This window comes from Cydia splendana, chromosome 17 (genome assembly GCF_910591565.1).
Source record: "Cydia splendana chromosome 17, ilCydSple1.2, whole genome shotgun sequence".
Classification (NCBI taxonomy): Eukaryota; Metazoa; Arthropoda; class Insecta; order Lepidoptera; family Tortricidae; genus Cydia; species Cydia splendana.
The window spans coordinates 5530292-5554335 of NC_085976.1; the positions used below are offsets into that span (position 1 = coordinate 5530292).

At 36.6% G+C, this 24044-nt stretch overlaps 2 protein-coding genes and 1 long non-coding RNA gene across 3 annotated transcripts in view; 1 reads left to right on the top strand and 2 right to left on the bottom strand.

Annotated features, from left to right (window-relative positions):
• Positions 1-24044, top strand: part of LOC134798737 (uncharacterized) — a 432480-nt gene that overhangs the window by 348787 nt on the left and 59649 nt on the right. The gene's annotated exons all lie outside the window — the stretch shown is intronic.
• On the bottom strand, positions 4137-12250 carry LOC134798542 (pancreatic triacylglycerol lipase-like). Its single transcript, XM_063770925.1, has 6 exons — positions 12145-12250; positions 11196-11376; positions 10125-10273; positions 9116-9361; positions 4839-5181; positions 4137-4208 (listed from the first exon to the last, which is right to left on the bottom strand). Exons 1-6 carry the CDS (start codon positions 12179-12181, stop codon positions 4163-4165), a joined length of 1002 nt encoding a protein of 333 aa, XP_063626995.1. The 5' UTR covers positions 12182-12250; the 3' UTR covers positions 4137-4162.
• LOC134798710 (putative odorant receptor 85d) lies at positions 17478-22059 on the bottom strand. The gene is made up of 7 exons (XM_063771094.1): positions 21479-22059; positions 20896-21061; positions 20126-20222; positions 19152-19253; positions 18759-18847; positions 18214-18280; positions 17478-17591 (listed from the first exon to the last, which is right to left on the bottom strand). Exons 1-7 carry the CDS (start codon positions 22038-22040, stop codon positions 17526-17528), a joined length of 1149 nt encoding a protein of 382 aa, XP_063627164.1. The 5' UTR covers positions 22041-22059; the 3' UTR covers positions 17478-17525.

The following is a 24044-nucleotide window of genomic DNA, read 5'->3' on the forward strand; positions in this document are numbered from 1 at the left end:
CTGATGAAACTACTCGGTACGGAGTGAAACATGTCGAGCGTTTTTCGACTTAAAATACGTGAGTGACCCGTTTTTAATATGTCTGTGTCTCACATGATGTGTATTTTAGAAATTGAACATTTTATAAAATATTCCACCTGGGCAAGTCTCCCGGACTCTCCCTACTTATGGATTAACAATTTATTTTCCACGTTAATGGATGCGGAGCTATCATGGTTATATTTAACAACTATCTCGTTGCACTGCTATGCCTAATCAATCAGCACTCGGGGAAATTTATTGCACTATAATTTGCTGAATACTAATCGAGATATTATGTGATTGAGCTAGATCTAGATCTAAACTTACACTGATATAATACTATTTATTTATCAACAAGCAACGAATCTATATATAAAAATACTTAATGAAATTAAAATCTAAACTAATCTAAATTAAAATACATCTAAATAAGGCCCTGCGGCATTGTGCCAAAGATGCTGGCAGCATTCCCACGCTGAATGGAAATACTAACGAGAGAAAGCTGCCAGCTCTCTGGTCACCGGTAATGTCACTGATATTGTTTCTTTTCTTTTTCTTAATTTCTTAAATGCTTCGGAAAAAATACCGCTATTTTGGTTTCAATAAATCTGACATAACGGTAGATTTCTACTAGCTGACATCATGTTATCGACGTAAATCAATCATCGTACTCGTACCATGTAAACGAGGCGCTCATCTAAGGAATTGATAGCCGTTGAAATCTATTGAAATAATGTTATGAGCGCAGCTCTGCTGGGTATCGAAAAGCGCGGTGGGATCTTGTCAGGCCCTTATTACCGTACCGGGTGCTGTAGGAAGAAAAAAACCACAACAACTTAGGTAATTATAATATAACTTACTCTTCATCAAACTTATCTTAGATCTATCTGATCTTAAGAAATTTGCAATTCTTTCTTATAAATTCTAAAAACAGGAAGCAGACTCTATAACGAAGTGTGCGCGGCGGTGCGGCGGTTGTGGGATCAGCAAAGTTTTCTAAGTTCATCTTCTCATAGTTTTCTGAACAAATTTGAACTATTTAAACCTGATCCGTGTAGTTGTTTTATTAGCAAAGTTGAGATACCCACTCAGAAGTTTTCAGTTAAGTAGGATATATGTACCTATACCTAAAGTGTCTCGTGTGGCAGTACGACAGTGCCTTATGTACGATCCCACCGACCAGCCGGAGTCGGGCCGCGCCGGAGCGCATTTTCAATGTGCCTACTGCCCATACATTAGGTACGTAGGTAGAAGTGATGGAGTCCGTCCGAAGCCGGGTGCGTCCGCGAGGAGCCGACCGGTTTGCGCCCGTAGAAATGTGAAATGCGCGCCGACTCCGTTCAGTCCGTTTTTTTTACGTTGGGGAAATGCGTTTAAGCATGCCACCTGGTCCGGGGGAACCAAGGGGGATGACGGACTAACCAGTGGAGGACTACCGTCTAAAACCACCAACGAGTGCCAACTCCGCCTTAGATGAGGTGCCGCAGGGTCGCTATCAGCATTTGACCGCGTGCGACTCCGTTCGTTCCGTGGTTCAGTAAATGAATCAAAATTAAATTGTATTTCTGTCTTTGTTACCATATAAGCAGTAAGATTATATATGTCATCATGAATGGAATTCACTCATAATGTGACCATGCACTTTTTCAGTGTGGTTTCGTCCTAACGTTTTATTTTAATAATGAAGAACACAGATTATCGAAGCAGATTCAGATATCTTGAAAACCTTTAAAAATCCTTTTTAGGGTTCCGTACCCAAAGGGTAAAAGGGTAAAATAGGGTCCCGTCCCTATTACTATAAGACTCTGCTGTCCGTCCGTCCGTCCGTCCGTCTGTCTCCAGGCTGTATCTCATGAACCGTGATAGCTAGGCAGTTGAAATTTTCACAGATGATGTATTTCTGTTGCCGCTCTAACAACAAATACTAAAAAGTACAGAGCCCTCGGTGGGCGAGTCCGACTCGCACTTGTCCGGTTTTTTTATACAATAATTTGTCCTCATAGGTAGCATAAATAACTGTGGGTTGTGGAATATAGTACCTAATTAAATATTTGGGAGACAGAGCTTTGCTCGGAAAACATATAAAACCTCAAAAATGCGCATTTTCCCAGAGATAAGACCTAGATAGATCAATTTATCGCCCCCGAAAACCCCCATATAGCAAATTTCATCGATATCGTTAGAGCCGTTTCCGAGATCCCCGAAATATATATATAAATAAACAAGAATTGCTCGTATTAATATATATAAAATATAGATAGATAAGCTTCAAATCACATGTGCCTGTTCTTGGAGTCTCAAATAGACAAGTTGAAACACAAACTACGAAGAGTAAAAATCTTTATATGTACCTACTTATATGTATATGTGATCCTTATAAAAATTTTAGTCACGCCATAAACTTTACGGCAGCAGCACAAGGTCCCACACTGCTATATCGCCACATCTGCCCAAAGCCGTTAAGGGTGGGGTAAGGGGTATTGTGTATTTGCATCTCACATTTTGCTTAATGAGAGAGTGAGACGCAATGACTTTGGACAAAGAAATTGTATAGGCGGAATACTACCCTAAGACAACACACACGGGTCTCGTCAAAGACGGAGGTGTGGTAATGTCATACTTAGGTTCAATAAAACGGACACTAACCAGCGTGGCGACTTTTGGCTTATTCTTCTCGTAGTTACATTTAGAGTAGTTCTAAACTTGTGACGTCCTAACGCTGAATATAAAAATATTAGTGAAAAGAACAGACTAAAAACGTACCTACCTACGGTAGTGTTAAGCTAGAAAATGAGTCAATACATTGGTTATAACAATTATATATATATATATATATAAACATATCAAAAAGTGTCAAGAAATTTTATATCTGCAAGTCCCTATCACACATCCAAGTTCTTGAAAACTTAATAATTGATTCGAACCCGTTCATCAAAACTCCGTAAAAATTCCATCTAACCGCTCACCGACGAACTTTGCAAGTTATAAAAGCGATCCCGCCCGTCGGTATCACCGCACATATTATGCGCCTTATTATACAGACTTCACTTTGACTTCGACTTTGATTTGAGATTGAAAGTCCCTCCAGAGTCCTCAGGTGGAGGTTCGATTATCCGTTTACAAAAGTCTCCAGCACGATTCTCACCAAAACTTGTTTAATTAAAGTTTTTGCACTCTTTTTCCCTTTAGGCGGTGAAATAATCTTTCATTGAGAACAACGATGACATGGAGTCACGGCTATTTCAATAATAAAATAAATTATTTCGTTTATGTAAGGTTTAGCTGTTAATGCTTATATTACACGAAATGAAATATTATTATATTATGTAGGTTATTGTGTGATCTGTCTTTACTATACTGCATATCATACCTACTAACTTTACTGTCCACTTATGTTTTACTTAAACTTCATTGCAAAAAACAAAAACAATGTGCTAATTACTATTTATGTTACTTTACAAATATATGTATATTTTTTCCAATACCTTCGTTATACATTTTCACTTTAGGAAATTGGAACTACTTGGTGCATATTTCGTAGGTATTTTAAAAATTATAAAAATATCTATAAATTAGTTACATTCGACTCCATTTCTATGTCCGCAAAGTTAGTCAAACTTTTAGTACTCCAGTATTTGCTTTCGGGATTCGAGTCGGAGTTCCAATATGGTGGAAAGTATTTCTGCATTCGCGTGTTGGCTGTGTTAGAACACCCGGGAATAAGTTTTTCCGATCAGATTGTAAACTTTACTGCAGTGTTGGGTCGGCGTAGCGGACTGTGACGTTTTGGGATACTTTCCTTTTGCTGTAGACTTGGAGTTAATTTTTGTTGAATTTATATTATTAGAGCAACCCAACCCGCTTGGCTGACATGACAAGAATTTGCGTATTACTAGCAACTATCCCTGCAACCCAGAGCATAATTTAGGCTTAAAGTAATATTCTGGTATCTGGTATAATCATATTACTTATGTATGTTTGAAAGAAAAAAGCGAGCTCTCGCTTCAAAGACTGCACTTAGATGAATTGATATCATATTAAATTGATGCAGATGGCCATATGATGAAAGAGGACCAGGATAATTCAAATAAAATCGTAAAGGCATGCTAATTGTAATCATATAATCGTAGCAATAGGTCGGTTAGTAGGGGTATCGTCGGCCAGTGTCTAGGCGGTACATGCCAGATCTGAAACAAACGGTTTAGGTTTGAGTATGATTAATAATATCTAATTAGTGCACTTCTTACATTCCATTGAACTAATTAAAACCAAAATATTACTTTGCTAATCCGCGAAAAGATTACGTGCTAGTCAATCAGTGCTAACCCGTTATACTTACTTGCGTATTTTTACATGCAATTCTACGTTCACTCTACGTTTTGGCTTCGGCTCCGAAGCACGTCTCCCAAAATGCTCGGGATACCGTCGCCCCGTATACGGGAAAGATATCTATCACTACACCTTATAATACGAAGTCCTCCGCCGCGTCTGTCTGTTTGTATTTGTTTGTATGTTCGCGATACACTTAAAAACTACTGAACGGATTTTCATGCGGTTTTCACCTATCAATAGAGTGATTCTTGAGGAAGGTTTAGGTATAATTTGTGAACCCGTGCAAAGCCAGGGCGGGTAAAAAGCGGTAGAGTTAGACCAAGAAAAGTCTGCAGGGACACAGTGCAAGTGTTATTTATAGGTACGCCATAATTTCATAGAAGTTCGACGTTCAAAATAACACTTGCACTGCGTGGGCTATCAAAATCGGTGCAGACTTTTCTTGGCCTAACTCTAGTATAAAACCTAAACTACAAAATTCTTACCCCGTTTTCCTCAAGTCATCGTTGCCCATATTGAATCTGGCTCCACGGCACGTATTCCAAGTGATCTGAAGATTCGTCGTGCACTGCTGCCCGACCAGGTGGTTGTAAGTGACGGTGGCGGCGAAGAGCTCCCAAGCACGGTTGTGGTTGCAGATGTTGGTGTAGCAGCCGGGCTGGGAGATGCCGCCGTTGGGGAAGAAGTCGACGTTGGCGATGGCCGAGCCGATGCCGAGGCCGCCGACGGTGTAGCCGCCGTCAGTGTGGATGGCCTCGACGTAGCCGCCATCGGTGGGCGCCAGGCGTTCGCGGTTCAGATTCCACATAGGTCCAGCGGGATCCAGACCTTGTATATAATTTAAAAAAGGCTGCTATTTAACTGATCACCAGATTTAGTAAAATTTAATACCAAAAAAATCTATTTTACCACCCTAAAATCATGAATGATCACCAAAATTATAACACCATTTTAATGTGAAATGATTACCAATTTTATTACATTTTACTATCCTTTTAAAGGAAATGACACCAAAATAATCATTATTAACCCAAAAATGGTCAATGATTACCAAATTTCAATTCCCATTTTAATGTGAAATGATAACCAAATTTTTACATCTTGCTATCCTATTAAAGAAAATGACACCAAAATAATCATTGTAAACCCAAAAATAGTAAATGACCACCAAAATTAGAACTCCATTTTAATGTAAAATGATAACCAAATTTTTAAATCTTGCAATCCTATTAAAGCAAATGGCTCCAAAATAATCATTGTAAACGCAAAAATAGTAAATGATCACAAAATTGTAACCACATTTTAATTAAAAATGTGCAATCATTTAATATATCGTTATCCTATTAAATTAATTAATCCACTTCGTCATCTTTTTCTAGTAGCATTTTATTTCTGTAACAGTCGCAGTTCTAACCTAACCTAACCCACTTTTCTAGTAGCATTTTGTTTCTGTAAGGATCGCAGTTCAAACCTAACCTAACCCACTTTTCTAGTAGCATTTCTTTTCTGCAAGGGTCGCAGTTCAAACCTAACCTAACCCACTTTTCTAGTAGCATTTCGTTTCTGTATGGGTCGCAGTTCAAACCTAACCTAACCCACTTTTCTAGTAGCATTTCTTTTCTGTAAGGGTCGCAGTTCAAACCTAACCTAACCCACTTTTCTAGTAGCGTTTCGTATCTGTATGGGTAGCAGTTGAAACTTAACCTAACCTACTTTTCTAGTACCATTTCGTTTCTGTAAGGGTCGCAGTGCTAACCTAACCTAACCCACTTAACTGATAGCAGTTTAACTTACTTTTCTAGTAGCATAACGAAATGCTACTAGAAAAGTAGATTAGGTTAGGTAGGTATGCGGTGCGGGCTACGGGGGGTTGAGCGGGAGGGGCTAGTAATTTTGGCATCAGTTTACTTTATTTGGTAATATGTATAAATTTTTTGGTAATCATAGTGGTTTATTTAGGTGAAAATATCGCATTAATTTGGTCTTCAAGATTTGGTGATCATTAATGATTTTTGGTGATCATTCAATATATTTGGTATTTGAATACAATTTGAAGTGCAGTCGTAATTAAAGTGGTGGTACTTTTGTATTTTTAGGCCTTATTTTTTTGGTGTTCAGTCATTTTTTTTGGTAAGCATGATTTTTTTATTTAGGGTACCAAAGTATTTTTTGGTGGTCATTATATTTGTAGCCTTTGAAAAACCTCGTTATAAAAATATACTAAACATGTGTAATGCTGTTTCCGTTTATGAAAACCGGGTAACTTGAGCAGCTTTAGATTATTTTAGCATGAATGTACTTATTATCAATAGAACTTGACGATTATCGTTATAGAATAATACTAACCTAGTTTAACCTAATATTTATTAAAGTTTTTGTACCTATTTCTTTCGCTACTGCAAAATATGTCTACTCTTCTTCTTCTTCCAGTGCCATCTCCTACCGGAGGTCGGCTATCATGAGGGCTATAAGAACTTTAGACACAGCTGCGCGGAATAATGAGCGTGTGCTCTGTTTGAACCATGTTCGGAGATTTTTGAGCCATGAGTTACGTCTTCGTCCGGATGATATTTTCCCTTGGATCTTTCCTTGTATAATGAGTTGAAGGAGTTCATCCTTCTCGTTTCGCATGATATGACCAAGGTACTGTAGCTTGCGTTTTTTGACGGAAATATGTCTACAATTACTGATAATTTAATATAAACAGCATTTATCATTACAACCTGTGCTGATAATGATAAAATAAATCACGCCTTAATTTAATACTAGGCATTTTAGAATCTACAAGACTGTATAAGCGGCTTTAGATAATTCATTATCTATTATACTAGTTTACTCGTATTCTTTTATAAATATATCGTGTCATTTCATTTTCTTAGTCAGGGTCAATTATATCATTTGCATAAAATAGGATGTCACGTTACTTTCTAGGATGATAATGATGTCAAAAAAAATAAGTTCAAAAACTAAAACCCGGCTACTGCAAATAGCGCTCTAAAAAGTATGAAACAAGATAGAATTCTTATCTGAAATTATCATATAGGAAAATTATAAGAGTTATCATTTTTTTTATATATTTACAGAGATATTCAAAGGATCGCCGTGGACGTATGCCACGATTATAAACTTTAAGGTAAAGTGGCATACGACCACGGCTATCCTCTGAATCTCTGTAAATATATAAAAAAATGATATGATAATTTCAGATAAGAATTCTATCTTGTTTCATACTTTTTAGAGCGCTATTTGCAGTAGCCGGGTTTTAGTTTTTGAACTTATTTTTTATTTAATTAATTTTGGGGTCAGGATTTCGTTACTTACAATAATATTTGAAGTCACTTTATATTACTTTTGCGAGGGCGCCCTCAGTACAGAAATGCACGCAGAGCGTCGCATATATCGGGCATTGGCATGAAGGCGCGTTCGGCGCCTGGCTTTGGAACGCGTACATCGTGCCTCGTACGTCGGGCTACGCCCGACTCTTTTAAAAAGAGGGCGCCGAAGGCGCCCGGCTTTGGAACGCGTACATCGTGCCTCGTACGTCGGGCTACGCCCGACTCTTTTAGTATGAGGGCGCCGTAGGCGCCCGGCTTTGTAATGCGTACATCGTGCTTCGTACGTCGGGCTACGCCCGACTCTTTTAGTATGAGGGCGCCGAAGGTGCCCGGCTTTGGAACGCGTACATCGTGCTTCGTACGTCGGGCTACGCCCGACTCTTTTAGTATGAGTCACGAGTAACGAGGTGAATATACTAAGATTACTAAGCAACTTTTAACATGGGACCAACCCGATCTCGAAAAATAATTTGCTGATCTGGACTTCTATAGCTTTTCACGTTATAAAATATTGCAGGTCATTAAAAAACACCATGTATATAGCGGCCAAACAAATTTCTTTTGAAAAATCCTTCTTGTATCGCCGTAGTCGCGTAACACGCGGATAGATAGAATCCAGAGCGATTGTAGATTCGTAGTTCGAATTACCTACCAGATAAATTAATGTTTTATCGGGTGCATGCAAGCAAAGCCGGGTGCAAAAGCTAACAATATGTATATATTTGAAATGTGCTAATTGAGCTCTTTCAAATGATATACAACACGTCATCATTACTTATTTTTATTTTTTTGATTCGTGACTTTATGACCTCTAGAGGTGCTCATTTTTTTGTGCCGTCATATAGCCTATAACCAGCGGACGATTAAGACGATTCGAATGACATGTCGTTTGTCAAATTTCAATGAGTACTTTAGAAGTTATGAGGGAACAGATGAACATACATACATACCCACAAACATACCGGTCAAAATCATAACCCTCCTTTTGCGTTGCCGTAGTCGGGTAAAAATACTTTAAAATGTTTATAAGAATCATTGGATGAAGAAGCAAATATTACAATAGGTAAAAAACTTACTGGTAAGAAGCGCTGGTGGCCTAGCGGTAAGAGCGTGCGACTTTCAATCCGGAGGTCGCGGGTTCAAACCCCGGCTCGTACCAATGAGTTTTAGGAACTTATGTACGAAATATCATTTCATATTTATTTACCAGTCGCTTTTCGGTGAAAGAAAACATCGTGAGGAAACCGGACTAATACCAATAAAGTCTAGTTTACCTTTGGGTTGGAAGGTCAGATGGCAGTCGCTTTCGGAAAAACTAGTGCCTACGCCAATAAAATTCTTGGGATAAGTTGCCAATCGGACCCCAGGCTCCCATGAAACGTGGTAAAATGCCAGGATAACGCGAGGAAGAAGAAGTATAAACTTACCAGTAACACGAATAACCTGACCGCCGAGCTCTCTACCAGCGTTGCCCACGAGATGAGCTCCCAAGCTGAAGCCGACCAGGTGCATGTTGTCGAAACGGGCACCGGTGACTTGGTTAAGGAAGCGAAGGAACTGTCCCACGCCGCGACCCACCGCTGGGACCCCTAAGGCGGCAGTTGCGTAGTCGGAGAGGGCAAGTCTACTCCAGTCAACTACAATGACGTTCACGTCCGACTTGTCGAGGTATGCTGAAACAGGTTCGATATTTATATCAAATTGCTCAAAGGTTAAGTGGAAGAGATCCCGTAACGCCCCTTAACCTTTACGGTTAACAAGTTCGACTTTGTACTAATGTCGAATGTTCTTTTTCCTGTTTTGTTTGGATTTTTGTACAACAGTGTTTTACTAATACTTCGAATTACAGCGTATTGGTGACAAAAACTGGAACACTTTAAGAAGTTTCTGTTTGACCCAATGGTTGACTGGTAGAGAATGCCTTAAGGCATGAATTGAGTCCACCATTTGTACAATTTTATATCGTGCAATAAATTTTATAAAATAACAGTTTTTGGTTCTCTCGGCTATCATCAAAGACAGAATTTTCGGTTTCTTCAATAAAGTCCCCTAATATTATTTCACAGTTATATTTTAGGACCGCCCGTAAAGCTTGTTGACTATAATATTTAACACTATCTTGCGATCTTCGGTACTTAAACCGCTGGTTCGGATCATTTATTTTACCTAGGTGAGCTTTGTCTATTGCCACCGCCATTGCACGGTAGGGCCCACAGTCATCACAGACAGTTGTCAATATTGGGCTTAACATGGTTATAGGCTTACGGCTTCGCCACGACATTGCGTGACTGGCTTCGGCTAAGGCGAAAACCATAGGTGGGAACGAAAGGCCCGATCGCTGTGTCTCGCTCCAAACTATGGTTGTCGCTTTAACTGAAGCCAGTCGCGCAATGTCGTGGCCAGGTCGTTATAGGCATGTAGATGATAAAACCATACCTCTTCTGACAGTAGGATTGGGTTCAGTGTTCCTATTGCTAAGCCAGCCGTGGACAATGATGATAGTGGGGTTGTTAGCGTTGAAGTTGGAGTTGAGAATGGAGTTCGCATTGTTGATCGTCAGAGTCTGTGAGATGATAGAGTTACGCCTGAAAACAAAGAAAATATCTTAAAATGTAGAAAGTTCTTCAAGAACGTTAAATGTCCGTAATGTTAGGTAATTGTCCTTTATTATCATTTGCAAATTTAACAAACTTAACGCCACTAATAGAAGGGAAGTTGGTAAAACTTGCTTGAAGACTATCGGCAAGGGAAGATGAATTTTTGCAAGTGTTGATTATAAAGGCAGGCAAGGGAAGATGAATTTTTGCAAGTGTTGATTATAAAGGCAGGCAAGGGAAGATGAATTTTTGCAACTGTTGATTATAAAGGCAGGCAAGGGAAGATGAATTTTTGCAAGTGTTGATTATAAAGGCAGGCAAGGGAAGATGAATTTGTGCAAGTGTTGATTATAAAGGCAGGCAAGGGAAGATGAATTTTTGCAAGTGTTGATTATAAAGGCAGGCAAGGGAAGATGAATTTTTGCAAGTGTTGATTATAAAGGCAGGCAAGGGAAGATGAATTTTTGCAAGTGTTGATTATAAAGGCAGGCAAGGGAAGATGAATTTTTGCAAGTGTTGATTATAAGGCAACCGTACCCCTAGTGTAAATTTGATTCGACAGCGTGACTTGACGTACGCGTTTGTCATTTTGTATGGGATTTTGTGTTTCCAAAACGACCCTCTTGGCACGCTGTTCAAAATCTCATACAAAAATAGACATAAACGCAAACTCGAACGCACGTCACTAGGGGTTCTAGAATTTTATGTCATATGTAGTGATTTGAAATAACAATTAATTCATTACAAATTTTACCATTTTTCCACGCAAAAACCTCTTTTTTGCTATGGACATATATAAAAATAAGCAATTTCACCATACTACAAGTACGTTTCGCTCTATTTTTCGTCCAAAATTCAAGTGGTCTTAAGTTTTTTTTATATATTTTACCTAAAAATTATTCATTATTACCTGGTATACAAGAAGTATTGGTTGTTAGCAGGGTTCTTTGTAACTTCGGCCAGTAATTCCAAGTCAGGTTTGGCCTCGAGGTCGATGTCGTGCAACTCCCCATCTCCTCCCGCCATCTTGAAGAATCGTGGGTACTGGAAGTCAGCCGGCTGTTCCAGAACCGGTGTGCCGGCGACATACGCTAAACATGGATTATTCAGGATTTTAGATACCTATCTAAATTAATAATCGTGAACTGACGAAAGAGAGTCATTTTTGTTTTTATCTTGAAACTCTTTTCATTCGACTACAAACAAAAGATTTTAACAGTCTTCGCATGTGTTTGTATCATTTTTTTAGCCGGGTTTTTCGGAGGCAAAAACGTATCAGTGCTAGTGATTAATTAAATGTCGAATAAAGTGTTATCTATTTCGATACTAAGCAATTCCTTATTCATAATAACAGATGTGACTTATCCTTGAAATAAATAATATTAATTCAGAGTGTTAGTTCCTTTATTATCCTTTAGCAAACTTCATTGACTTATTCTAATTACAACTGTAAAAATCTAACATCTGGCTTTGAGTTAAGTCATTATGGAAGTAATCAAATTACGTCAAATAACTTTACATATGTCGCACTATACGCAGTTACGGTTAAACAATGCGCCGAATAGAGATAAATCTTTACAGTCCTATTTAGTTACAAATAGTTTGCTATTATAATTTATCAGAGAATGGCAGGTACTTTTGACGCGTAAGCGTCAAGTACCTAAAAGTAGTAGGTAAGACAATTTAATGATCGCAAAAAGCATTTTCTTTATTATTGCCAATATTGCGATATGTAAGGTAATTAAATTTAGTTATTTTTCCTCGTTTAATCCTGAACAATGTTGAACGTTTCAAACTCAAATCATAGCAAAAACAAGTAAACCTGGGTGTTGTTACAGCGCAATTATGTCCGTACTTACCCGCAGCGACGAGTAAAAACAACAATGAAGCCCTCATTATGAACACTGAGACCGATATACAACAAACCCTTTCGTGCAAAAGTATTTATACCCAAAGATTAACCTGAAATCAAAGCTTATCAGCGATATCTCGTTAAGAACATGGCGTGTTATGTTTGTTTGTAAACTATGTTATGTTAGAATCATGCCAACGTAAGTGCACCTTTGTACTGTGCTGTGTGATGTGCTGTGTGTGACACTGAGATATAGTTTTAAAACTTACTTCCGGATTCCGGTATTCATATATTCTGTCATTCAGATGATAATGTGTAATAGTTAGTGTATCCTCAGATAAAATAAAACTCATATTTTCAATTTAAACTATTTTCTTTATTTAATTATTTAATTTTATCAGGATATGAGCTCAGGCATATATTCCTGTAAAATCATATAAAGAATTCAGGAAGTTCATCGCCGAAAGAAAAGTGTCGGCGATCGGCATACAAGTGAGTTTTGGTCCGTACGCCATTGCTGCATTGCTGGAGATACAAAATAATTAATTACTCGCTCGGTTTAAAGTACAAGGGAGGATAGCAAGATGGAGTTAAATCTCAATACAAACAACAGCTTGATACAGCTGGATGAAGCCAGTAATTGAAATATGTGGAAATTTCAAACCACCGTGTTACTGCGAGGTCTAAATTGGTTGGACATTGTCGAGGGAAAGAGTGTAAAACCCGAAGAAACTGGTAGTGATCGAACTACTTGGAGACAAAGTATGCAAAAGCTCAAGCCATGTTGGTTACGCGTATGACGGAGAATGTTATGCTGCATATTATATCATGTTCAACCTCGGCTCAAATATGTGGAAGAAACTGCTTAGGGCCACTTGCACCATTCACTAACCCGGGGTTAACTGGATTAAACCTGGAGTTACCATGGTTACAGTACAAATTGACACTGGGTTAACGGTTTAACCGCTTAACGCCGGGTTAGTTAGATGGTGCAAGTGGCGCTTAGTGTTTATGAATAAAACACGGAGACTAGTATCCACATGATACAGCAACGTTTCTCCTAAATATGAAGCAGGGACAGAGATGTCTACATTGCCATCATAGACCCAGGAAATCCAGAATCATCTCAAACAGATGGGCGAAGAAGAGACGGTACCTTGATCGAGTGGCATGAAAAATTGGCGTATCTGAACTATCAGGCTGATTTTTTAGTCTTGGATTCCTTGGAATTTTGTTTTTGCTTTAAATGAAAAATACGCATTACGCACAGCGCGCACCGCACGCGTAATGCGTATTTTTATTTAAGATAATCTTATCTTAATTAATTATGTAAGTACCAATAATTTTTAAAGAACGTTAACTAGTCTTTTTATTTTGAAAAGTATATAATATGTAGTATGAAATTGGCGTTTGATCGGACAAATTAATCAGATTGGCGAAAAATTGTCCCCGTCTGGACAGGCATTTAGCCGAAGCCAGTCGCGCAATGTCCAGGCCAGCGCGTAAAGGTCGTCGTTATTAGGGGATCCAAATCGGTTATTTTTTGTATGGAAATAACCGCGGTTTCGGTTAATAACCGATAATTTCCATACAAAAAATAACCGAAAATAACCGATTTGCATTCCCTAGTCGTTATCAAACACGTGCAGGTTTAAAATACTCTGGGGGTTCTTTCTAATCATAATAATATTATGATAATTATCTTGTTAATCCATAAATAGCGCCACAAAATTCACAACATCTATAGTAAAATAGATAAGAACGGTTTCGCGTGCTTAGGCTTAAAAATGCTTAAAAACAAACTGATAAGTTTGTTTGTCGTTTGTTTATCTATGTGATGATCTTTCTTGTCGCGTAATTATATAATTATATTAAGGTTACTATTTTTCAGGTGCCATCAGATATTATCGGAGCGACCAAAGTGTTCACTGTAGTAACAATAAATACTATTTGTTTATGAATAGGATTAGTCTATGGCCTTTTGTGACAGTTGTCAATATTTGAAGTGTTTCAGTTTAGTTTAATGTTTCTTGCGAAATAAAAGTTCTTGTGTTTTTCATGATGGCGTATTAATTAATTACCCATCCACAAAAGTACAAATACAACAATCTGGCGACGAGACGACTACGAACAACGTGTGATAACATAAATACCTAATAGTGAAAAGTGAATGTGTTGAATTTCGAGTGTTTAGTTTTGAGTTTATGAAAAAAAAACAAACGCCAAACGGTAATAGGCGAACTTTAAAATCAAGAGGAACTAATAATAATTGCGATAGCGAATAGGTTCAGTGAATGACGAAGATATTCAGTATAAATAATAATTAATAATAATTCGGTTGAGGAGATTCGACGATTCCTTCGGGATATTGAAGAACAAGAGGAATATCGAGATTGCGCTGCAGAAAAGCACGCAAATTATAAGATGTACTTAATTTCAAACCTGGAAGTTTTTACCGGAGGCAACTGGAATGCATACAAACAACAACTAGAGTGTTTCTTCATTTTAAATGACATTGATGCCAGTAAGAAAGTACCACTACTTATCACAAAGCTCGGGGCGAGTGTCTACGAACTTCTTACAATTATATGCACTCCAGACTCACCAGTGGCTCTCACATATGAGCAAATTTGTGAAAAATTAGAGAAACATTACCATCCTGTTAGAAATTATGCACTGGAACAAGCTGAATTCAGAAAGAGAAACCAGAAAAAAGACGAAAATTTAGACAAATTCATACTTGAACTAAAGAAGTTGTCCAAAAATTGTAATTTTAAAAATCTCAATGAAGAGCTCAAAGAACGGCTTCTAAATGGCACTTTGTATGAAGCAGTGAAGTTTGAATTGCTTAAACAGGCAGACCTACCATTGGAAAAATTATTGGAAATTGGAAAAACTGTGGAGACCGCATATAATTTAACCTACAAGAGTGAAGAAAAAGAGACCCAACAACAAATGTTCATGGTAGAAAGGGACGGAGGCTATGGTCCGCAACATGAGGAGACCAAATTTAAACCACAGGCAAGACAAAGTGCTAGAATTTGTTTTTGTTGCGGAAAACAGGGGCACATGAGAGCTGAATGCACTTTGCGAGGGAAGTTCTGTAGTGAATGTGGTATGAAGGGTCACATTTTCAAAATGTGTAACCGAAATAAAGGTAATTGGAGGATGAAAACCTTAAATAGGGCTGATCAGGTGACAACTTACAATTCAATTGTTAATGAGGAAAAGTGTGAGCAGAAAAATGACACTCCGGAACCGGAGCTCTATGATATGTTTTGTATTAGAGAACAAGAGAGGATTCCATCGGCAAAGTTAAGTATCCAAGTAAGTGGCAATTTATTGGAGTTTGAGGTTGATACCGGACCAGATGTAAATACCATTACATGTTCTAATAAGGAGCAATATTTCCCAAATTTAGAAATAAAGCAACCGAATGTAATTTCTACAAAATTCGACCAGTCAACCTCAACGCCATTGGGTGCTTTGGAAGACTTAAGTTTGTCGTATGAAACTGTTAATGTAGAAAAACAAATATTTTATATTGTAAAGGATGGATTACCAAAAATTATGGGAAAAAAATGGCTCTCTGTATTTAAACTTTATCTTTACTATATCATATTGTGTAACATCATTCAATTCTGTAGAGATGTATGGCCTGATAGGAATAATGTAAGACGAGAATATGATTGTTATTTTTCTAGAAAAAACGAAATTACCACGGACCAGGACTGTGTATTGTGGGGTTATCGAGTCATTATACCTTGTTCGCTTACTGATGAAATAATGAAATATAGTGATGATAGTGAACTATTTCTGTCCGAGGAGAAGGTTATGGCAAGGGACTACCGCAAAAATAAAAAGAAGTGGTTGCTTGGTGTTATTACAATTTTTATTGTACCCGGTGTGACTTATGAGATCGAAGTTGAGGGGCAAAGTTGGAAACGGCATACCAATCAGACACTAAAATATAGTCAGCTTTTAGAATAGTTATATTTACTTAAACATTTATTTACTATGTGGGGGAGAGTGTAGTAACAATAAATACTATTTGTTTATGAATAGGATTAGTCTATGGCCTTTTGTGACAGTTGTCAATATTTGAAGTGTTTCAGTTTAGTTTAATGTTTCTTGCGAAATAAAAGTTCTTGTGTTTTTCATGATGGCGTATTAATTAATTACCCATCCACAAAAGTACAAATACAACATTCACAAATATTGGTAAGTACTTTGGCCGCTCCGATTTATCGGAAGGTGACTGACTGAACCCATGATAACATTTTACCACGCCTTTAATAATCGTGACAAATATAACACTTTAAACTCTCGCGTTTTGTACACATATTTAATTACACAAACGGGTCTACCGCGATATAATACAATGAAATTATATCGCGGTAGACCCGTTTGTGTAATTAAATAATCGTGACAAAATACAGAAAGGTGTGTGTTAATTGCTGGACGTACATGACTGCTCGACAAAATTAATTTTACTATTTCACATTTGTAAAGTTACGCCTACAACAATTTAAAAGTAGGATAAATCGTGACAATAAAAACAATAATGGGTAATTAATAAGGTGATAAACGAGATGGTTCCGGAATTCCAAAAACCACTACTAAATTAAACTATTACCTACTATTAAGTATTTGAATTGTAATTGATTCTACACAATGGTAAAAAATCAAATTATTTTTTCGAATATATTGCTATGTATTTTTTTAACTAATCAAACTACTATATGTAATTAAAAACTGAAATAGATCTCATATATTAAATAAAAGGTGACGAAGCTCTCCAGTAGTCACGGCCGGATTCGAATCGGCGTCTTTAAGCTATCCGGGCTCACGCCATGAACCCCTAAGCCACCTCGCGGACCTCGCCACAGCGTCAGGCTGCGTCACTTTTTACACGACTGCCCAAAAAAAAGATTGATTGTTTTCTTTAATATTCCACGAGTCTTCTATTTCCGCACAGACTCTATATGGTTCCAATAGGTTGGCAATCCTGACTACGGGTAGGTACAGTCAGCAGCAGAAGTTGCTAAGCGGGCCAGGTGTTCAAAATGATCTTGACGCGACTTTATTGTTAAGAGAATAAGAGCGTGTTAAGGTAATTTTGAACACCTCGCCCGCTTAGCAACTTCTGCTGCTGACTGTACGTACTCTAGGCGAAGAAAAAACTTAATGATAAGTTTCAAGTATTTTATTTGGTGAAAATATAATGATAGTAAATATGGTGATTTATAGATATTATTCCACTTTATAAATACATATTGTGCGATTACTATCACAGATACCTACGATCAATAAATGTATTTATATGAATATATGCGCAGTTACATTCTTTAATATTTGGTAGTTGTTAACATGAATCTAAACGTGTTTCTATTGCTCTTCTGGTGAATACACTGTTCGTAGAATTGTGAAGTATGACCAGGAGTTACTGATTATCTGAAAATAAAATATTATAAATTATAATATTTAGAGACTCCAATTTTATATTTTTCTCGTTTCTATTCAAAATTTATGTTTGAATTATAAGTTATTCATCATGAAATTTACCTATGGTAATTTTATTAACTAGTTATAATTTTCAGTTTTAGCAGATTATTTAGGGTCGTGCAGTTTTTATCAAGTATTGTTTCATTATAAAATTATTGACAAGGTCTATAAATAACTAAGGGTGAAAGAAAGAAGGAAAAAAGAAAATACATTTATTTACGTCAAACCAAACCAATTATTATTTTTTAAATAAGACATAGATGAGATGGACGTTAAAAAGGACGGGGACTCAGCGTAACAATGCTACGGTAAGCCGCAGCGCTGATTTTCAGTGGGAACCTAACTTATAATTAACTATAAATAACTATGAAACGAAAGTTTATGGCAACCATGTTATTACCCAATGTGCAGTGTCCGAACCAGTATTTGATTTTTTTGTAGACCTACAAAAAATCAAATACCTACCGTAGTTCTACGGAGTTGTCCAATATCATTACAGCAGGTTTCTGTATTTCTCAAGACCTTTTTAAAGAACATGTTGTGAAGATAACAAGTTAACAACGATACTTACTTTAGTAAATCCTTCATAGCAAATGACAGAATATTTAAACGCAGTCAGGCGTGTAGGTTTACGAGTCCTGAAAAGAAACAATTTCGGAGCGAGTTAACTTGCTCAATGTAATTTAGCACATGAAAAAACTATAATACGAGCTTAAAACTTAATATTATAGCATTTATTATTTTACTAAAGATAATGAAAAAGATGTTGCATGATAATTAAATAAGAGGTGAATGTGCTTGTTTTCAACATCAAACTCAATGTCAACGCAGGGCTAAGATGGTCGGCTTTTTATCATTTATCACCATGCCTTCTAGCAAATGTTCTAGCAAATATATAAGTGCGAAAGTGACGTATGGCATGACAGGTAATAAAAAGCCGACCATGATGCCGCTTCTGGAATGTATACCAAAAGTGTCATTATATAGAACTTGCTAACTATGTAAACAAACCGCCATATTGAAACTGTCACTGAATGATGATTTCTGTATGGCGGTTTGTTTACATAGTTAGCAAGTTCCATATAATTACACTTTACTAAATATTATTAACATTACCTGATCATTAGCATCAGCAGAACTTTCTGCGTTTTCTGATTCATCTTATACCAGTTGCATAAAAACGCCGACTCGCCAACTTTAATGCTCTAAAACATGGTATGAATTTATTATTACAACACAATGTTTGTTAAGAATACTGAACAAGCGGCGCAATTCGGGAAATGAATTAGGGATTCACTAGTTATGAAATAGTAAAGATATTTGATGTTCCACGGCAAAAGGTACCTTATGGCGGCTGGCGCTTACGCTTTTAAACGCTGCTCCAACATTCAGCCGGAGCAATGGTACCTTTTGCCGTGGAACGTCACATATCTTTACTATTTCATATCTAGTGAATCTCTAATTCATTTCCCGAATCGAGCCGAATGTGATCTGGATATAATTATTTACCGCTCCAATTATTTTTTCCCCGAATACGCTCATCATAAATAGTTGAAAGAGAACTGATACAATGAAGAGCATACAGCCAGGGACATTGTTCCAATCACCTATCTGAAATAAATATACATATTAATGAAAAAAAACTTTATAAAATAAATAAATATATCTGAAAACGCATTTTTCTTTACGAATAAATAATTTGACGAAAGCTCGTAATAAATTGATAAACTCAGTTAAAATATCTGTATACCTATTTCTAAGTCATTGAATGTTTGACAAATTATTTATATTTTCGAAATTAAATATGCGTGCTCAGATATTTTTATTTATTTTATAAAGTATTTTCTTTCAGAACATTATTTTAGTAGGTACAATAAATGTAAAGGAAGTATTTTAAGGAAGTAAAGCATTGGTAGCAAAGCAGTATGGGTTTCAAACTGATGTACCTAATCTTCAATTCTTGGTAAATATTTCATTAGCACCTGCTTTTTTCTGGACATCAGTTAAGGAAACCTCAACACGTAATCATGTTGACAAAATTTACGATGCAACCCAGAAATCTCTGCCTTATAACTCATTCGTCCAATATATTATGTTTATAAACATTAGATAAAATACATTATCTTTATCCTATGTTTATTCTATTCTACTGATCCAATCAAGTTAGATATCGATATCGCTTCCTGGACTATTATTCTCAGAAAGTAAATTAATTATTTAGTTTGTAATGAAATATTAATTAGTTCATCTTTCTTAGAACTACGTTATATTACACAAAATGAGATAAAACCGCCTTGATGGTACGTACGCTTTGAAGTACCTGCTGACAATATTCTATTTTGTAATTGTTATACTTGGTTTAACGTTAGGTCCCCGAAATTAAAAATCACCAGGACCAGGAAAATTACAGGAATATTTTTATTCTTAGGTACCTACATATTTTTTTCTGACATAGCAAAATAACTATGTTTTATAATTTTTACCATTAAGTTGAACCCAAGAGCGCATATTTCTACCGATCCCACCAGTACGTTGAAAAAATTAGGTAAAGTAAAGATATCCTCCAAATCTTCCGCTAATCTGAAATAACATGCACATTGATTAAATTTAAATATATATAAATATGTAGGTATTTTTTTTATTTATATGTTTTGTAGATGGCCAACTACTGGGGGCGGATTTTTGAATTTCGATCGCTCGATTTCGTCACTCGGAAATCGGTGGAAAACGGCGAAATGCTAATTTTTGAAATACGAGTGATCGAAATTTGGAATCTATTGGTATTGACCACTTGATTTCAATTCTATTAGTAGAATTTAAATGCCTAGTAGTGGAGATAATATTTAATGAAATACACGAAATCGAGTGCAGAAGCCGACCATTTGTTACGGGCTCTTGAGGTAAAAAAGACAACCAACTATCACGTTTGTATAAATTTAATTAGAAACTAGTGTTATACTGAGTAAGATACAAATTAGCAGATGAAAAACTTAAGTCTAATTATCTTAATCTAAGTTTTGTTAGGCGCCAGGAGGGATTTTCTACGATATCTGGAACCCTGCCTATCCAGTTGCCACCGGCTAGCGACGTAAAATGTACTCGGAATGGTCCTCGATCCTATCGCTATTCGATATCAAATTGTAACCCGGAACTCGACTAGGATAGCCGACATGCTCTTGCCAAGTTTTTTTAAACATTTTGTATATTAATTAAAAGAAGTATGTAGGTAGGTACGAGTATTAAGTTTACTTACTCAAGAACATTTTGATGTTTTTTTATTATCTGGTCTAACATATCACCTGTAGGTTGGTTTAGACATATTATTTCGTTGCTTAGGACGGCGAAGATTGTGCACACATAAGACGTCAAAGTAAAGTACAGCGCATCCACGGCAGTGAAAAATAATACACAGATGAAACCTAAAAATCAAACTTGTATTAAAAAAGAACCGGACAAGTGCGAGTCGGACTCGCCCACCGAGGTACTTTTTAGTATTTGTTGTTATAGCGGCAACATAAATACATCATCTGTGAAAATTTCAACTGTCTAGAGGTCACGGTTCATGAGATACAGCCTGGTGACAGACAAACAGACAGACAGACGGACAGTGGAGTCTCAGTAATAGGGTCCCGTTTTTACCCTTTGGGTACGGAAACCTAAAAATGATTACCTATTGAAATAGGTAGATATGTTATGAATCAAGAGTGGAAAAAACATCAGATGCGAGTTATTTACAACCGCGGACGTCCTGGAAATCTTCGAGGAAGATAGCGGACGTCTGTTGTTTATCATGATGAAGATAGCTAATAAATGCGTGAATTTTTAGTTATCCTTACCACATATTACTGAAAATAAATAAACAAATGTCCACGCCGGCCACGTTTCGGTAGAAAATGGCATAATGACGGCGTACGGCAAGATAAAAATCTCTTCATAATTCTTAAGGTAATGATACAAAATATAGAATGGTGTTGAAAAGTTATACACGCAAATCAGCACGGCGTTTAGGACGAAGTAGTAATTGATGAGAGTTTTCAACAGATTTATGTCAGGACTCACAATGTCCGTCTTAACAGGGTCGTTCAAGTTTTCTGTACTAAGCCTTTCCAGTTTGTCAGCCAAAGAGAAAACTGTTTCTTTCTTCCATGCTAAAGCAGCTATTTTCAAAAGTGATAAGATACCGACACAGATGCACGGAGCTAGGCCAGTCAATTCGAGGAAATTTTCCGGTGCCATATTAACGATAAAGAACACAACTTCTGATGAGACCATTGTAAAGAGCATGACGTAAAAGATGTAAAACGTCACCCCAATCCTTGATTTATCTTCCTGGATGCCCATGACTGACAAGTTGATCCTGATTTGCCGGAACACATCGTCGAATGTGGGGGTACTCATGGCGATGCCGCCTTCGTAATGAAGCTTTTGACTGTTAAAGACACTTCTTTCGCTTATTTAAGCTGTTTACTTGTAGGGTTGACATAATACAGTAAAATTATACATTTAGCGTTTGCGTCAAATCCGGTAGTTCTGATTTTTTGCAGACTTATTTGTGATGTTGGTCCAATGAATAATCCGAGTTGGTGATGTCGAGCGCCGAACGCAACTTTGTCAAAAATCGAAAAACCTGCGAAGATTTCGATTTTTGTTTAGTTTTGGGCGATTCTAACCCTAAAGGACTAGTTTTTGATAGTACATTTTTAGACGTTTTTAAAGAAGACTAAATTTGCTACAATACGAGATTACAACTGTCTCTGTAGATTGAATAGTTTCCGAGATAAAGGCTTTCAAAATATAGTTTTGTTTGAAATTGAGCTCGTAAGCTAAGTGAGTGCAGTGAGTATGCACTTTTGACTCAGGCGATGCCGCTTGGCACGATTGTTCCTAAGGTCAAACAAAGCTGATTTGGTGCGGTAGCCACGATATCGTACCGTGCCTACCGGGTGTGTAATGCTTAATATAATTATAAAAAAACTATCATACATTTGTTATAACGCCATTTTATATATTATTTTATGTTATAATGTAATTTTTATTATACGTTTCCTTTGTTATATTGTGATTTCATCTAAACTGTCATTGCTATAATGCCTATTGTAATATAATTTATAAATAGTATATAGATATATTTTATAATGACATTTTTTATATTATTTTTTTGTTTAACGTAATACTTCATACAATTTTATCAAGTATAAATACATATATTGTATAACATTTATTGTCATATTTCATTCAATAATAAGATAATAACGTAAAGTTTTACATATTTTTATAAGTAGCACGCAGGACTACTTCTTTTGCTAGCTATTTTAATCTAGGGAGGTCGCAGTTCTAACCTAACATAACCATTTTTTTCACGGTTTTCGATTCTGCGGGGCCCGCAGTTCAAACCTAACCTAAACCACTTTTTTTATAGGTATTTTATTCTACGGAGGGTCAAACTTCTAACCTAATCTAACCCTCCTTTTGCTAGGTAGTTATTCGTTTGCACGGAGTCGCAGTTCCAACCTAACCTAACCCATTTATGTCATGCAACTATTATGCCACACAAATAATTATGTGATGTCACTTGTTATAATAAATAATATGCTTAAGAGTATGTAATAATTATGGCAATGTATATTAGACCAAGTGTAAACATACCTTATGACCATTATACCAATTATAAACATTATGTATACCGTTAATTAGATATTACGGTAGTATGCCATTTATTACGTTATTCAAAATAACGATATAACAAACTATAATATATGAAAAGTAATTATAACAAATGTAATGCACCCGTGCCTACCCCCCAAAAAGGGAGGGGGGAAAGGGTCTGATCCCCGGGTCCAATCTAAGCTATATTTCTTCCTGCTCTTAGCAACTAGGGCAAGTTATATATGATTTTCATATAATTAAGGGCTTCCGTATTCTATAAATTATCATTTCAAAGCAGGCATTCATAATTTTTTTTGTAAAAATATGAAGCGGATTGAGTGACGATTTCCATAGAAATGTAATTATGGCCAAAGTCAAAAGTTAAAAATCTTAAAAAAAAACACTTAACTTGGCATTTTAAAAGTATGAATATAATGTTTTCATCTCTAAATTATATGAAAACGATATATAACGTGCCCTAGCTCCTAAGAGTAGGAAGAAATATAGCAAAGATATATTGGACCTGGGGATCCGACCATTCCCCTCCCTTTTTGGGGGGTATGCATGGTAAGGTCTCGTAGCGACTGGGCCAAATCAGCTTTGTTTGACCTGAGGAACAATCGTGCCAAGCGGCATCGCCTGAGTCAAAATTGCATAGTCACTGCACCTAGCTTACGAGCTCAATTTCAAAAAATCTAAATTTTGAAAGCCTTTATCTCGGAAACTATTCAATCTATAGAGACAGTTCTAATCTCG